Raw genomic sequence first — 15028 nt, 5'->3', positions numbered from 1 at the left:
TAAATAATCCTTAACATTCCTTGTTAATCCTATCATGCAACATACTGGTACATTCGAAAAACAAAGTAAGGACAATATCATAATGAGTAATTGCTTACGTGGCTAAAATCTGCGTGATTCACGACAAAGGGGGGAGCGGGAGCGGGCGCATATTTCACACGCGCTTCTTTTAAAAGCTGACGTGGTCAATTGACTATCTGATATCCTCTTTACCAGTATTCTCCCCTGGTTTCTTCTATATTCACGATCGTGCCATTCTTCACCCAATCGTACGCTCCATATGACTTGTTCTTACCGTACTGACGTACTCCGCGAGACATATGATTATTTTTCCCGACCTGTATTGTTGTGAACTGAGAGAGATGAGAGAAAAGAAAAAAAAAAAACTAATCGCAACTCAGAAACCCCAAACAAAAACAAGCCCTTCGCTTCATCTTCATCACACACACCTTCGTCTTCAGATGCCCAAGCAAAAGGCTCCAAGGAAGCAACTCAAGTCCTATAAACTCAAACACATCAACAAGACCATTCAAGGTACGTTTGATTTCGTTCGTTTCTCTTCCTTTTTTTTTCTTTTTTCTTTGGCGATATGATATTCAAAAGCGAATCGTTTCGGTTTGTTGTGGTTAAAAAAGAGGGAGATGCGGTGTTGATGCGGTCGTCGGAGGCGGGGAAGGCGTCGTACGTAGCGAGGGTAGAGGCGATCGAGACGGACGCGCGTGGATCGAACGCTAAAGTTCGTGTGAGGTGGTATTACCGCCCTGAGGAATCCATCGGAGGGAGGAGACAGTTCCATGGAGCCAAAGAGGTTTTCCTCTCCGACCACTTGGATTTTCAAAGCGCCGATACTATCGAAGGCAAGTGTAAGGTCCACACTTTCAGCAGCTACACCAAGCTCGACTCCGTCGGAAACGACGACTTCTTCTGTCGTTTCGAGTACAACTCCGCTTCCGGCGCCTTTAATCCCGACAGAGTCGCCGTGTATGTCTCTCTGTTACCATATTCATTCCATTACTATTCGAGAATTAAAAGATTTGAATGATGAACTTAATTTTAGATATCACCTGATTAAGTGTTCGGTTGTATCTACGCTTTTTTGGAATTTATTATATTAGATGCGATTTTAGTGTGCTAGTGTATGCATTGAGTGTTCTTCTATAACTTCGGTACTTTGAAATCTTATTTGGTTTATGTCTAAGGGTTTCACGAAGTTGTTTCTGCAAGGAGAAGTAGTTAGTTGAATCACAGATGTTTTTTCTTTATACAATCTAAATTGATTTTTTTTATCGGCAGGTTCTGCAAGTGTGAGATGCCATACAACCCTGATGACTTGATGGTTCAATGCGAGGAATGTTCTGAGTGGTAAGTGTTCACTTGCTTGGAACTCTTTTTTTAGTCTTCTTGACTCACGAGCTGGTGGAACTGCTCATATGGTTTTAACTGTATTCAATGAGTCTTAGACTCCTAGTGGATATGCTATTGAGATTTCTTAAGATGAATGCATCCGGCATGCTTTTACTTATGTGATTGCTCTTCCTTGCTCATGTATAGTCTTATCTGATACTAGGAAACGCTTGTAATAACTGTGGTGAGGATCCTAATGTAATTTACTGATAATGCCACTATTAAGATTTGGGTTTTTATATATCTTCTTGGTGTGTGGCTTGGGTCTTTCACTCATGTTAGCTTGTTGTATGAGACATGATGTTAAATGAATGAAGTCACTGAAACAGATATTTATCTTTTGATCTTGGAACTGTTATAATGTTTCGTCTTTTCTTACTGGTTTTGTAAAGAGGATTTTGTTGGGAATGTCTTCTGTGTGTTTCCTTTGATGTTGTAGCAAACTAACATTGGCTCAGGTTTCATCCTTCTTGTATAGGAACAACAATAGAGGAAGCTAAAAAGCTCGATCACTTCTACTGTGAAGAGTGTTCCCCACAAGAGCAAGAGCAGGATTTACAGAACTCTAATTCAACTTCTAAACAAAGAGATGCTAAGGTATTTATTGAACCTTCCCTGACAACAGTAGTAAGCTCGTGGACTGATATACGTAACAAAACTTAAGAGACATGATGCTGCTGAAGCCAAAGTATATGTCTCGTTACTGTTATAGCAAAGGTTTTGATATGTTTGGTCCTAACAAACAGGTGAATGGAAAGCGCAACCTGGAGGTAACGAAGCCGAAGAACAAACACACAAAGCGACCAGGTTAACGTAAACCTGTAAAGGCTATATATATCTTGGGTGAGTTTGAGTATCATTGTGTAATCTACAAAGGTGGTTTGTTTTCTATCTCTCTCTCTCTCTCTCTCTCTCTCTAGATTTTCTTTGTTAAGAATGAGGGGTTTAGATGGTTGGCTTGGCTGTTGTATAATTACATGTATATTCTCTATGGGTTTCTCATCTGCATCTTAGTTTGTCACATATGATGAAATTTGGGTTAAATGGTTATGTCTATAAACACTAAACAAAGAGGGGGTTGGTTGCTTATTCGTTTGTTTCTTCATTGACCCGTGGCTAGTGCATTCTTTATTACTACAATAAATTTAAACGCAAATACAAAGACCAAAGCCGAGTAATTGTCTATAGCAGCAGTAGTCTGAAATCCAATTAGGCAAACATTTAAATGAACGGTCGAAACACTAGAACACTTTGTTACCGATCGGTGTTTCAATTACAGGCGTTATATAGTCAATGAACTGTAACATTATAAGAAAAAATGATAAATAGGCTTCCTCGCGACAAAAGCTGCAACTAACGTTTCCAGTTTGTGGCGAGGAAGCGGTAAAAATGAAATGAAAAAAGAATAAAGAAGGATTCTACAAGACAACACGGCACTGGTTAAACAAACAAGTTGAACCTATCCCTTTCCATTATTCTCCCATACCCATTCAATTACAAAACACGTGTATGTTCATCATTGGTTACCTCGCCTTTTCCCCATTGGATAAGTAAACTTCTAAAAAAAAACAAATATCTTCCGATTTCTCCGACTATTATTAATAAACAATATCTTTTAAAAAATTATCTTTAAAGAAACCGAAAGCTAATCTCCAAAGGGAAAAGGACACGTAGCATATATCTATACATACACAAATACAACTCACGTTGCGTGTGTATATCTTCTTCTTTCACCCCCACCCAATAGGGTTCTTCTATCTATATTAACCTCTCTCTCTCCCTCTCTCCCTTGCCTTCTTCTTCAATCACACCAACAAAAATATATCAATGGATCATCGCCTTAAGCTTTATTTCTCTGTTTTCCTTGTGTTTTTCTTCATCGTATCCGTCTCGTCGTCTGATGCCAACGACGGCGATGATCTGGTGATCCGTCAGGTGGTTGACGAAGCCAAGGTTTTGTCCTCGGAGGATCACTTTTCTCTCTTCAAGAAAAAGTTCGGCAAAGTCTACGCTTCGAACGAGGAGCATGACTATAGGTTATCCGTTTTCAAAGCCAATCTCAGGCGAGCGAGACGTCACCAGAAGCTGGATCCGTCGGCGCGTCATGGCGTTACGCAGTTCTCAGATCTGACTCGCGCTGAGTTTAGGAAGAAGCATCTAGGTGTTAAAGGCGGGTTTAAGCTTCCAAAGGATGCTAACAAGGCTCCTATTCTCCCTACCGAGAACCTCCCTGAGGAGTTTGATTGGAGAGATCGTGGTGCTGTTACTCCCGTCAAGAATCAGGTTATTACTACTTTACTCCGTCTTCTTCTTGACTTCCGAATTGGTTGAGTGTGGTTGGACTTTATGCCGATTTGGTTATTGATTAATAAATAAATTAGGGATCTTGCGGGTCTTGCTGGAGTTTCAGCGCCACCGGTGCTCTGGAAGGTGCTAACTTCCTTGCTACCGGCGAACTCGTCAGCCTTAGCGAACAACAGCTCGTCGACTGTGATCACGAGGTTTGTCTTATCTCAATCTCAGATGACTTTGGGATGAGTTTTTGTGGATTAATAGATTATCATCTAACCAGAGTCTAATTGTGTCTTGTACTAATATATATTACGTGTTTGATCGTATCTTTTACAAGATGTTCTCAGTATTAAGATGATAGAACTCTCAGCTTGCTTTGTTTTAATGATATTTTGTCTCTCATCTTTGCCTAAATTAGATGATTCAAATTCTCGGATGATCGTGTGTAATTCTGATTTTGTTGCTATCATCTCTATACGCAGTGTGATCCAGAGGAGGCAGGTTCATGCGACTCTGGTTGCAACGGCGGGCTAATGAACAGTGCTTTTGAATACACCCTTAAAACCGGAGGGCTCATGAAAGAAGAAGACTATCCTTACACTGGAAAGGACGGCCCTACTTGCAAGTTAGACAAGTCCAAGATCGTTGCCTCTGTCTCCAACTTCAGTGTTGTCTCCATTGATGAAGAACAGATTGCTGCTAACCTTGTCAAGAACGGTCCTCTTGCCGTTGCCATCAACGCTGCCTATATGCAGACTTACATCGGAGGTGTCTCTTGCCCTTACATATGCGCCAGGAGGCTCAACCACGGTGTCTTATTGGTCGGTTATGGCTCGGCTGGTTACGCTCCGGCTAGGTTCAAGGAAAAGCCTTACTGGATCATCAAGAACTCGTGGGGAGAGACCTGGGGTGAGAATGGCTTCTACAAAATCTGCAAAGGCCGTAACATTTGTGGCGTTGACAGTCTTGTCTCCACCGTTTCAGCCACTGTCTCCGCCAACGCCCATTAAGCATCGTCAATAATTTTTATTTACTTTGGTGATTTGTGTGAGCGCTGACTCTTTCTCTATCTTATCTCTCTGCTTCTTGCTTGTAAATAAAAAAATGCATTCTATTGAGCAATGCCGTACAATGTTTCATTAGTGATGTTCCCTTTGAATCGAACAAAATAGGCCGTTTATATGGGCTTACTTTAACAAGGATCAGTTTCAATGGGCCTAATACTAGTTTATTAGAGACTGGGCCTAATACTAGTTTATTAGAGACTGGGCCTAATACTAATTTAATATAGATTGGGCCGTTAATTTGAGCCTTCGTACGTTTTAAAGCCTACGTGTAATGTCTTGATAAAATATGTTTATTAATTAAGATTAAAATAAAAACGACGTGCATGTGCTGCTTCAAAAACTCAACCGGACTGCAGTTTTAATTAGCTGGCAGCTAGGTTATATCCGACATTTAGCTCTAAATTGAGACGGTCAAAATGAAGCGTCCTTACGCGCTATGTGTCGCGTGGATCAACACCCGCCCAAATCTGCATGCTATATAGTCCAGGGATTTTACTCTATTTTCAACAATATAGGATTTATTTTTTTAGCTGCGCGTGGGGGAATTTTTGTCTTATTTTTTTTTATCCTTTTCATCCTTCGCTATTTTTGAACCTTTTCTTTTCAATTAAAAAACAAACCGAAAACGTATAATTTATTCTCTGGACTATTAAAAAAATCTCAATACGTGGGCGAGTTTCTCTTTAGTATATTTTTATATCTGTATGACTTAGTGCAAATATTAAATCTATCTCTTGTACGTTCTACTAATTTGCAAAAAGTTAAACTCTGTCAAACAATCTGTTTTTAGCATTAATTATATTTTGAAAATACCATTAATTAGTATAATTCTTATGAGAACTAGTGTATTTGTATTTTACGCAGCATTATTTTTTTTTATTTTTTTTTTTCGGTTTTTATGCAAAAAAATTTGCTAGTCTTTAACAAGAAACGTTATTTAACGTTCGAATAAAAACATCAAATGAAGTAAATAGCTTTTTGCTTCGAATAAAGTAAGTGGTATTTAAGTTACTCATCCACGGCAAATTTCGTAAATCTTATTTTTGAACAAACAGCAATATAATGGGCTTATAAAAATTACTACTGAGCCATTATGTACAGTCCCATGGGCTGGAAAAACATAAGACACGTTGGAAGATTCCTCACTTTTATTCATATCCACAGCTTATTATTTAAATCCAAAACAAACACAACAACAAATGGGTTTTTTCCTCGTACAGATCCCATTATGCCCTCTCATTGTTTTTTTGGTAAAAACATTATCTCCACAGGCAAATAAATAAATTTAATTGACCCTTATACGGAGAGAAAGGGGAAAAAAAAAATATTGGGTTTTAATAGAAAGAAATAAAACTTGTTTGTACCTTATATATTTGCAAAATGCCGAGGATGAGAGGAATGAATCACTCGTCTTCGTTTGCCGTGAAAATGAAAGTGAAAGGAGCGAACTTGTAACCATCTCCTTCGTAGAATTTGTTCTGAAACTCAACCCAGTGGAGACGCAGGGCGTGAAGGAACGCGCTTAGTGTCTCCATCACCAACAACACCCCCACGGTCGCGAATATGAAGACCATGATCCCAAGGATCAGAATCAACACATTGTTGTAACTGTTTTGTTGATATTGCCAACGAGACACAAAAAGATTAAACATGTTAGACCAAAAAGGGAAATATGTTTAGAAGAGAGGGAAAGAGAACGAGAGAGAGAGAAGAATGCATACCCCCAAGCGAGGAGGAGGACCTTCTCATAGAAGACTGATGATAGCTCTGAGTGAGCAAGACTGAAACAAAATAATGGATATTAAGCCACGAGTATAGGTTAATGTGATTCATGTATAGCTTCTACTACTCATACCTGAGAGCCCAGAGACGCAGGTAAGAAGCAGTGTTGGAAACAGCTCCAAGCACAAACTCTATGGTGTGAATCAGCTGATGCACAAATATCTCGCTGAATTCAAACTCTTCATGCCCATGGGATCCTCCGGTTGTCTCGACATGAAGACTCTCATCTGTCTCGTCAAGAGGTGCGTATGACTGACCTTGATGCCTCTGGAGAAGGAAACCGATTAGGACGACCAGCAAAGGGTAAGAAAATAACACCTAGTAAAGAAACGAAAAAGGGAAAAGGAAAGACTCTCACAGCTTCATGTTGTTTCTTCAAGATGAACGGCTTTGGAAGCAACATACACGGAACAGAAACAAGAGCCAGAAAGAGAAGCACAAGCTGAAAAATGGGCAGGAAAGCGATGAGTGAAGCAAAATATATGACATGCTTTTCTAGATCTCATAAGTCGTAATAGCAATTCTACGGGGAATACTAACCTGCACTGTTTTCTGGTGAGGGAAAAGTTGATTCTCTCCTAACTCGTCGGTTGGGCTCAGGAACATGTATATCATTACATGATACAAATCTGCTTGAGAACCCGTGCACCACTTTATGATGATGAGGACCGAGAGATAGCCAAACAAGCTGTTCAAGAATATCATTTGGGGAATGAACTGAAACCTGCAAGCCATCAAAATTAGACGCTATGAGGATGACTGAATTTAAATGTTTAAAGAACTGAAGAGAGAGCACATTTATGGTCAGAAAATATCGACTTAACCCACCATATATTTACACTCGATTTGAAGAATCTAGCATTAAAGTAGCTCATTATTATTCCAAGGTTCATTTGAGAAACTCCGAGAAGAATTGACATTTTCATCTTCAGCGAGTTCAGGAATGGCAGCTCGCTGCGGGTTCCATGCCACACAGGATCTAGACCAAATGGATAAGTGTCTCTGACCTTTATCAAACCAATTGTTGTAGCCTCGCTGAACATAGAAATAAGAAAAGAAAGAAATTCAGAACCGTAAAGAGACTCCCTGCTACTAATATGCTATTTTCCTGCTATTTTCCTTTATAAACCTAACTATTAGAACTAGCCTGCATACCTGCAAGAGGCATCACGGCAATCATAGGCTGAAGGAGCAAACAATGGGTATGGTATAGAGAAGAACTCGTTGTAAATCAAACCAGTGTATATTGAGAAGAGTGACATCATCAGAATGACATAACGCCCACCAAAAGCCATTTCCATAATATCCCCAAGTTTCTATTGTCGGAAAGCAACGATTGAAGAGTTAGCATCTAGAACTCGCAAGCATAAAACATCAAAATGCAATAGATTAATCTGATCTTTCGAAATGTCAAGTGAATTTCTTATGCTTTCATATTTGCATGAAACTCTATAAAAAAACAGACAGCTAAACTATAAGCAAGTTCTGCTGATGACATCAGTTGGGGGATATTACCTGGCTGGAAAGTTTCTTCTCTCTCAATATCAAGTACATCGTTGCAAGCAGAATACATATTCCATGCCCCCAATCACCAAACATAACAGCGAAAAGGAAGGGGAAGGTAACAATTGTGAATACACCTGGATTGGCTTCCTGATACTTGGCCACACTGCAGAGTAGCGATCATAGAAGATTGATCAGAGGAAACTATGACATGAGTAAAAACGCAGTCTACAACATATTTTCTTCTAGTACAAAGGCTATCTCCAATTTCCTGTTTCCTAAACCGAGTCAGAAGCTCCAGAAAGACACTTACCCATACGCATCAACAATTTCCTGGATGGCAGAAGTAAATTTGTTTGTGCGGAAATAAGTTGGTGGCGACTCTTTGGTCCTTAGGACCTGGAATATTGATCCAACTTGAGAATTGGAGTCAAAGGCAGCACGCTGTAATGCATCTTGAATCTGCACAACAAACCCAATTATAATTTAAGTAAACAATACAAAAGCAGTAAACTCACAGTCACGGAATACGTAACAGTGCAACAAAAAGGAATAACTCACTTCATTTGATGCAAAGACCGGACTCCAGCCCTCGGCCACGAGGCACTTCTTCGTCACATCAAGACTAAGCATGTTCAATGTATGATAGATAGCTTTCTCTTTGCGTACCTGCAATCAGTAAATAAAAAGTTGACGTCATCTTGCATGGAGTATAACAAACGGGTCAACAACCCCCAACATAGATCCACATAGGATATTACCTTGAGATTCCATAACTCAAACTTATCTCCAATGGTCTGCAACAGAATGTCACGGTGACCTAACCCAGCATCTATGGTGGTTTTAAGTTCTGATAATCGACCTGAAACCTGAAACATTGTGAAAAAAGTCAAAGATGGTAGACAGTTATGGTATCATCATTATGGAGTATCATCATAAAATTGCTAGACTAAGATGCACCGTGACATGGATGCTAAACGACTTCTAACTAACAGGCACACAACCTCGGTACATTAATGATCAAAAATTACATTCTCATGCATTAAATTTTATTGGATATCTGAGTGCCAACAAATACCCAACACTCTGTTAATAATTATGACGGAAGTCAAAAGAAAGCCATGTACAAAAAAGGAATATCCAGGGAAGTAAATGGACTATGACAACAACAACAAAAAAAATACAAATAATTACCTATTAATAATTCACAAGAATGATAATACATACCTCGGTTATCATTTGAGCTTGTTTTCCAAGGTCCTCACTGAAAGGATATCGATTGGCCCCAAAAGCTTCACATATTTTAAGAATTTTGCTTTTCGCTCTTTCCCCAGAATAGAAGACAACAAAAACATTTTTCTCAGCCTACAATATTGTTAAGTTAAGAGTTAATTCCAATTAATACACAGAAAAGCCGCACAGGCGTTTTTATATTTCAAATATCTAGCATGTGTATATATATTAGAGCAGAAATTACAGAAGGAAAGAAAGCAAGTGGACTCCTATCAGTATAAGATCTTGCTTCCTATGTCTAAAAGAATTCAAGAGGAAAGCAGAAGCATCTAACCTTCTCCCCAGAGCTCGGATCAATGACTGGCTCCTCAATGACAGTCTGACGAATAAAGATGTTGCCCCTAGTCGCACGGAAAAGAATCCTCTCAAACACCATCGACTTTTCACGAGGCACTAATCCGGTAAGAAATCCAAGCTTAACTTGCTTTGACGAATCAATGGACTTCTCCTGTTTAAAAGAAACTATTGTGACTGGTGATAACTAACCAAGAAATTACAAAAACTTTAAGCATGAGAACAGCTGAAATTTTCATACTTCCTGCAACAAAGGAGACTCCAGAAGATCGTCACCCGCTTGTTGTGAATCTTCTGATTCTATCTCTCTCTGTTGAGCCGTGGCACTTCTATGAGCAGAAGAAAAGAACTCACCAGCCTGAAAATATCACATTCCGATAAAATAGCGTGAGATGCACTTTATAGGATTCAAACATAACATCAGAAGCCTATTTACCACCACAAAAAGCTCCAGACTCATTAGTATTATCATTATCTTTATCAAATATTACTTATTGTGGGACAGCCTTAGGATAAATAAAGAGATACATACCAATAATTTATAACATGATTACAAATTAAATTATCAAAACATACTATTTGTTGCGTAATCCAACATAACATCTTCAAGACCCGTGTAACTATATAGATAAGGAAGATATATAGTACCTTCTGAAGAACCAACTTGTACTCCATAAGTTCATTATAAGATCTCTGCAACTTGTCATTATTAGCGTTGATTTCAACAAGTTCAGCTTCTAGCTCTCCTAGCTTGACCTAACAAGCCGGAAAGAAAGAAAGAAAAAAAAGTAAATCGGTGAGAAAACGAAAAGCATGACATGGAGAAATGAGAAGCATGTAAGTATACCAAATTTTACCTCAACATCATCCAAGTCAATGTCACTTTCTTTCTCTAGCAATTCCTTGGGTATAACTCCAGCTTTAGACATTTGATCCTTGAAGAAACGTATTTTCCGTGCCATCTCTCCACATCTTTTAATCTTAATATTTTAAAAACAAGAGGCAGATTATCACAACTGTAAGGTGTAAACCAACTCATAGTGTAATTATATGAAAGCATGAGATTTACCTGAGCTGCATAAGTACGTTGGAATGGGCTCTTCTCTGAATTAAGCTGCAATCAACATTAAGGAAACATAAAGGTCTATAAGAAGGGAGTGGTTGACGACAAACATCAAAAAAACATTGACCAAAGATCTGTGGTGATGAAATCAGGAAAAATCTCTATTTCATCATCTCTTACGAATAACAAACTAAGAAAATCTCAGAACCAAACGCCAAAGTTGAGGCGAGTAGATTACTATCCAACAAAACGAAGGCGATGTTCAAAATAACAGCTAGAAATAGATCCGTCAACACTCATAAATCCTGAATGAAACCTTAGGGTTCCAAATTCGAAAACCCCGTCAAAAATCACCATCGAAGGTCCAAATTTCAGAGAAAATCGTTCCTCATCAGACACGGATTGGATTGTAAATAAGAGAAAATGCCACAATCCAATTAGCATAAGCGTCGTCAACAAAGCATCGGGAGATAGAGAGAGAGAGAGAGAGAGAGAGAGAGAGAGAGAGGAGTACTGACGTCTTTGAATTGGACGAGGCCGAGATCCCCAAGGTAAGAGACGGTGAGATGAGCGGATTCCATGGGAACAATGAGCTGAACAAGTTGCATAGTCTCTGAACGCATCAGATCCATCGGCGGACAACAGCCACCACCGCGGCTTTCCCCCATCGTTTCGTTGATCGATTGATGAGAGCTTTTCTTCTTTGAACCAAAAACGAGAGGAGAGGAATCAGAGATTTTGACGATAATGTATTTTCTTTCTTGTCAGAGAGAGAGAGAGAGACCACGCACGAGGCAAAGACGGAGGAGGTGAAAAGAGCTGTAAATAATAATTATTATTTATTTTATCTGGCCTAGTCCCCATCTCGTATTTCAATCTGCTTTTATCCCATAATTGCCCCTCCCGATTTCCCAATATTATTATTCTACCCTTGTTTTTTGAGATATCTTCGTTACTGGGCTTTTAGTGGGCTTTTCAGATATCTTCGTTACTGGGCTTTGAATTACCTAATTTTAGTTTAGAATATCCCTCTCTCTCTCTCTCTCTCAAAGCGATTCACTCAACAACAACAACAACAACAACAACAACAACAACAACAACAAAAAAAAAAAAAAAAAACTAAGCAAAGAGAAAAGAATGCAGCTTCGGCGCTTCGCGATCAAAACATGAATTGCCAAAAGGAACCACTTTGTTGACAAGTAAATCTCTGGAGGGTTTGCAATTGCATGCATCACTTAAAGAGTAGTACTATCAATCTTCTCTTGGTATGGGGCTCTCGTTAGTTGGGCTCCCTAAATCAATCACAATCGTGATATGTTTTTTTAAAACTCGATCGACCAAATATTGGCCCATGAGTGAGATCCAAATTACAACCGCCAATTTGTTCCAAGATTCAAGTTTTTTTTTTTTTTTTGGGTAACTCAGTTCCAAGATTCTACTAGGTCTCTTCTTCCTTTCTCTTGATTTGGACAAGGCATATAAAAAAATCTCAGTAGAGTTTTCTAGGAAGCATATAACAAACTGGAAAATGTAAATTGGGAGGCAAAGATATGCAGTCGTCGTAATGAGTATAATGTAAAGATATAAACGTTTTACTTTTCTTGCTGACAAAAATTAGTCACAATTGGACCAGAAAAGTTGAAATACGTTTTCTTTTCCTTTGATAAGAATATATAAGACAATAGAAATTAACTAGAGTGGGATTGATTATACGTATAACGTATGTATATTATATAGACTGAGATTTACGGGGATTTGGACGAACATGATTGAAAGTGGCAAGAAAGTATGTCAGGAAATGGTCCAGGAACCCATTTGTTGGAATTAAGACAAAGACAAAGACAAACGATATAACTAATACTCAGCTCACAAAAATTGACGCACATGATGAACCCACCGACTGATAATAAATACGAAATTAATGTTGCAATTTGAGATTAAAACTGGTTATAAGAAAATAGAGATTAACATTGATAGTCATGTATTAAAAGATTTAGGCCTTGATATATAAAACAAGGACACATGATATCGATGAATGATTAGATTTTGTTTGGTTATATAGATATGTAAACAAATTTGAAGTGATTCGAGTCCATTGATGAATGATTGATGGTAGTAATTAATTGACAAAAAGGTCCCATGCACTATTTTTTTTTTAAAAAAGGAATGTCTAAAAGTGCACGAAGAACCTTTTCAAAAAGTCCAGTAGTACATCCATGTGACTTAATAAGATCTACAAATATTATATAACTAAAAAAATATAATTTCTTTTAGAAAATAACACAAAAGATATAAAAATGTATATTCAGAGATTACGATATTTCCTTGGGGAAGTATCTCGCCGAACTATTAGACTAAAGTCTCAATGTATTGTGCTCTATAGATTAGTAGTCACCAATAATAACGTCTAAAAGGTGTCAACATTTGTGATTTGTTGGTACCGCGAGTAACCCGTGAACCGTTTTCAAACAAAATATTAATAGAAAAACTTCGGAGTAATCAACATATAAAATTATCCATGTATAGACTTTCATACGGAAAACTATTTATTGATTCGCTACATATATATATAGTATGTATAGTAAGTTTTTTTTTTCATATAAACAGTTTGTTTGTTGCTGTACACTTGTGTACGCCAATATAAACAACAACAAAAAACGAGAGTAGTATATGATTCCACGAAGCAGTCTTGAAATTATATTGACAGTTTTTAAAGATCCAATGTTATCCCTTTGTTAGAACCCGATAGTGACGAGTTCGAAGTACGAAGCAACTACTACGTTGAACCAAAAAACATATTAATTCATAAATTTACTTTTAAGACGGCAAATCGAAAAGAAAATGTATTATTAATGCAATAAAGGGTAGTTGACAAAGAAAAAGGTAACGATCGAGGGGAAAGATCGAGAGAGAGATCATCCATATCTTCTTCCTCTAAAAGTGTATTTTGTCGTATTCATCTCCTCATAAATTATATATTATCCAAAATTATTCTCCAAAACTCAAAAGATCAGATCCACTCTTCTTATTTTATAATCAAAAAGTATTCAATATTTTATATAGTACAAAAATCAATTAATTCCGAACAATTTGGCCGACATGACCGCAAAGCCTTTATATGAGTATGTTTGATTATTATTGAATTTAAGAAGACAAATGAACAAAACTCATCCACTAATAAACTAAAGGATACACGCATGAACAAGAGAACTACAATACGATTAACGTCACTATGTAATGATGATAGAGGGGGAAATTAGGGGTTGAATCGATTTCAATCACATTAGATAGAAACACGCACAAAAACAACTTAAACCAAAATTATATTGTTGGGGTTAGGTTTATACCGAAACCAATATCAAATAGCACATAAGAGTGTTTTGTTGAGTTTTATGAAAAAGATTGGAAATTTGTTTTTCTTTTCTTCGAAAGAATGTAAAATTGTATTCAACCAAAAAAATGTTTTTATAATGAATGCTTTATCGTTTGAAAATAATAGTCAATAAGATTAAAATATCCTATAATTTATCATAACTTAAGTGGGAGTAGAAGATCGAGTGTAAGATCTTGTGGAGAACCTGAGTTGCAAACTTTCATCATAGTGGTGATCGTGTAACCCAAAGAGTTGCAGGCTATTGTGGAAATTTGTTTTTCTTTCGATATTTTATCAACTTTCAGCTAATACACATATCTTTATATGATCTTTATAGAAAATAAGAATTATAAAGAGCGGCGATAAAAGGCAGAAAAAAGAAAAAAGAGGAAGTAGAGAGAGATATATACACATGGATGATGGAAGACAAAAGCTGGCATGAAGAGCTGGCCATTTGTCAAAGTTCCCCATTTATTTCCTTTTTCTTTTTGTCGTTTCTATTTATTAGCAGCATCTGACGAGAAAAATAAAGATTAATATTGTACTAAATAAATGGTATTCTGTTTCAAATATAAGATGTTTTAGAAAAAGTTTTTTGTTTCATAATATATGATATTTTCAAATTTCTATGCAACTTTTAGATTAGTTTAGTATTTTATATTATGCAGTATTATTTTTGATTGGTTGAACTTGCTAAAAGTAAAAACTTCTTAATCTACCTGTTTTAGTTAAAACATTATATATTTTGAAACGGAGACAGTATTAAATTCCACTTTTGTACTTTTTCTTCCATAGACAAGACCTAAAACGTTCCCACTTCTAGGCCTCTTTACCTATTTCGGTAAACAAAAAAAAACATTACAACTGAGTGATTTTTGTATGTCAAAAGTTTGTTCAAAAACTAAAATAAAACGAGGAATATTTGTCCAAGCTCAGTTAAACTAAAAGAACAAATAA

The 15028-nt window shown here is 37.2% G+C and overlaps 3 protein-coding genes across 4 annotated transcripts; 2 read left to right on the top strand and 1 right to left on the bottom strand.

The window, feature by feature from the left end:
• Positions 1–129: 129 nt before the first annotated feature.
• Positions 130–2493, top strand: LOC104716187 (chromatin remodeling protein SHL). 2 transcript variants are annotated; one of them, XM_010433561.3, is made up of 5 exons: positions 130–534; positions 636–981; positions 1294–1362; positions 1863–2001; positions 2151–2493. In XM_010433561.3, exons 1-5 carry the CDS (start codon positions 321–323, stop codon positions 2214–2216), a joined length of 834 nt encoding a protein of 277 aa, XP_010431863.2. In that variant the 5' UTR covers positions 130–320; the 3' UTR covers positions 2217–2493. The 2 variants fall into 2 exon arrangements, 1 of the variants encoding a protein (XP_010431863.2); XR_755958.3 differs by having other exon boundaries at positions 144–534; positions 1883–2001.
• A 702-nt stretch (positions 2494–3195) lies between these two features.
• Positions 3196–4895, top strand: LOC104716186 (cysteine protease RD19A). Its single transcript, XM_010433560.2, has 3 exons — positions 3196–3687; positions 3786–3905; positions 4179–4895. The coding sequence occupies exons 1-3, from the start codon at positions 3232–3234 to the stop codon at positions 4704–4706; spliced, it is 1104 nt and encodes a 367-aa protein (XP_010431862.1). The 5' UTR covers positions 3196–3231; the 3' UTR covers positions 4707–4895.
• A 998-nt stretch (positions 4896–5893) lies between these two features.
• LOC104716185 (V-type proton ATPase subunit a3) lies at positions 5894–11583 on the bottom strand. The gene is made up of 18 exons (XM_010433559.3): positions 11217–11583; positions 10705–10749; positions 10493–10615; positions 10284–10391; positions 9877–9993; positions 9616–9789; positions 9276–9413; positions 8810–8917; positions 8610–8717; positions 8362–8510; positions 8061–8214; positions 7701–7861; positions 7374–7580; positions 7086–7269; positions 6904–6987; positions 6619–6812; positions 6485–6544; positions 5894–6371 (listed from the first exon to the last, which is right to left on the bottom strand). Exons 1-18 carry the CDS (start codon positions 11364–11366, stop codon positions 6167–6169), a joined length of 2469 nt encoding a protein of 822 aa, XP_010431861.1. The 5' UTR covers positions 11367–11583; the 3' UTR covers positions 5894–6166.
• Between the last annotated feature and the right edge of the window lie 3445 nt (positions 11584–15028).

Source organism: Camelina sativa, chromosome 10 (assembly GCF_030686135.1).
Source record: "Camelina sativa cultivar CO46 ecotype springtype chromosome 10, ASM3068613v1".
NCBI lineage: Eukaryota > Viridiplantae > Streptophyta > Magnoliopsida > Brassicales > Brassicaceae > Camelina > Camelina sativa.
This window is presented reverse-complemented; position numbering and strand designations above follow the sequence as displayed.

Bases quoted from the DNA above. Each gene is read 5' to 3' on its own strand.
- LOC104716185 (XM_010433559.3), bottom strand. From the start codon at position 11,366: ATGGGGGAAAGCCGCGGTGGTGGCTGTTGTCCGCCGATGGATCTGATG. The intron at 9,790-9,876 runs GTATGAAAATTT...TCTTTTAAACAG, and splicing joins AGTCTCCTTTGTTGCAGGAA to GAGAAGTCCATTGATTCGTC. The intron at 8,511-8,609 runs GTGAGTTATTCC...TTTGTTGTGCAG, and splicing joins CGGTCTTTGCATCAAATGAA to ATTCAAGATGCATTACAGCG.
- LOC104716187 (XM_010433561.3), top strand. From the start codon at position 321: ATGATTATTTTTCCCGACCTGTATTGTTGTGAACTGAGAGAGATGAGA. The intron at 535-635 runs GTACGTTTGATT...TGGTTAAAAAAG, and splicing joins CATCAACAAGACCATTCAAG to AGGGAGATGCGGTGTTGATG. The intron at 2,002-2,150 runs GTATTTATTGAA...CCTAACAAACAG, and splicing joins CTAAACAAAGAGATGCTAAG to GTGAATGGAAAGCGCAACCT.
- LOC104716186 (XM_010433560.2), top strand. From the start codon at position 3,232: ATGGATCATCGCCTTAAGCTTTATTTCTCTGTTTTCCTTGTGTTTTTC. The intron at 3,688-3,785 runs GTTATTACTACT...TAAATAAATTAG, and splicing joins TTACTCCCGTCAAGAATCAG to GGATCTTGCGGGTCTTGCTG. The intron at 3,906-4,178 runs GTTTGTCTTATC...CTCTATACGCAG, and splicing joins TCGTCGACTGTGATCACGAG to TGTGATCCAGAGGAGGCAGG.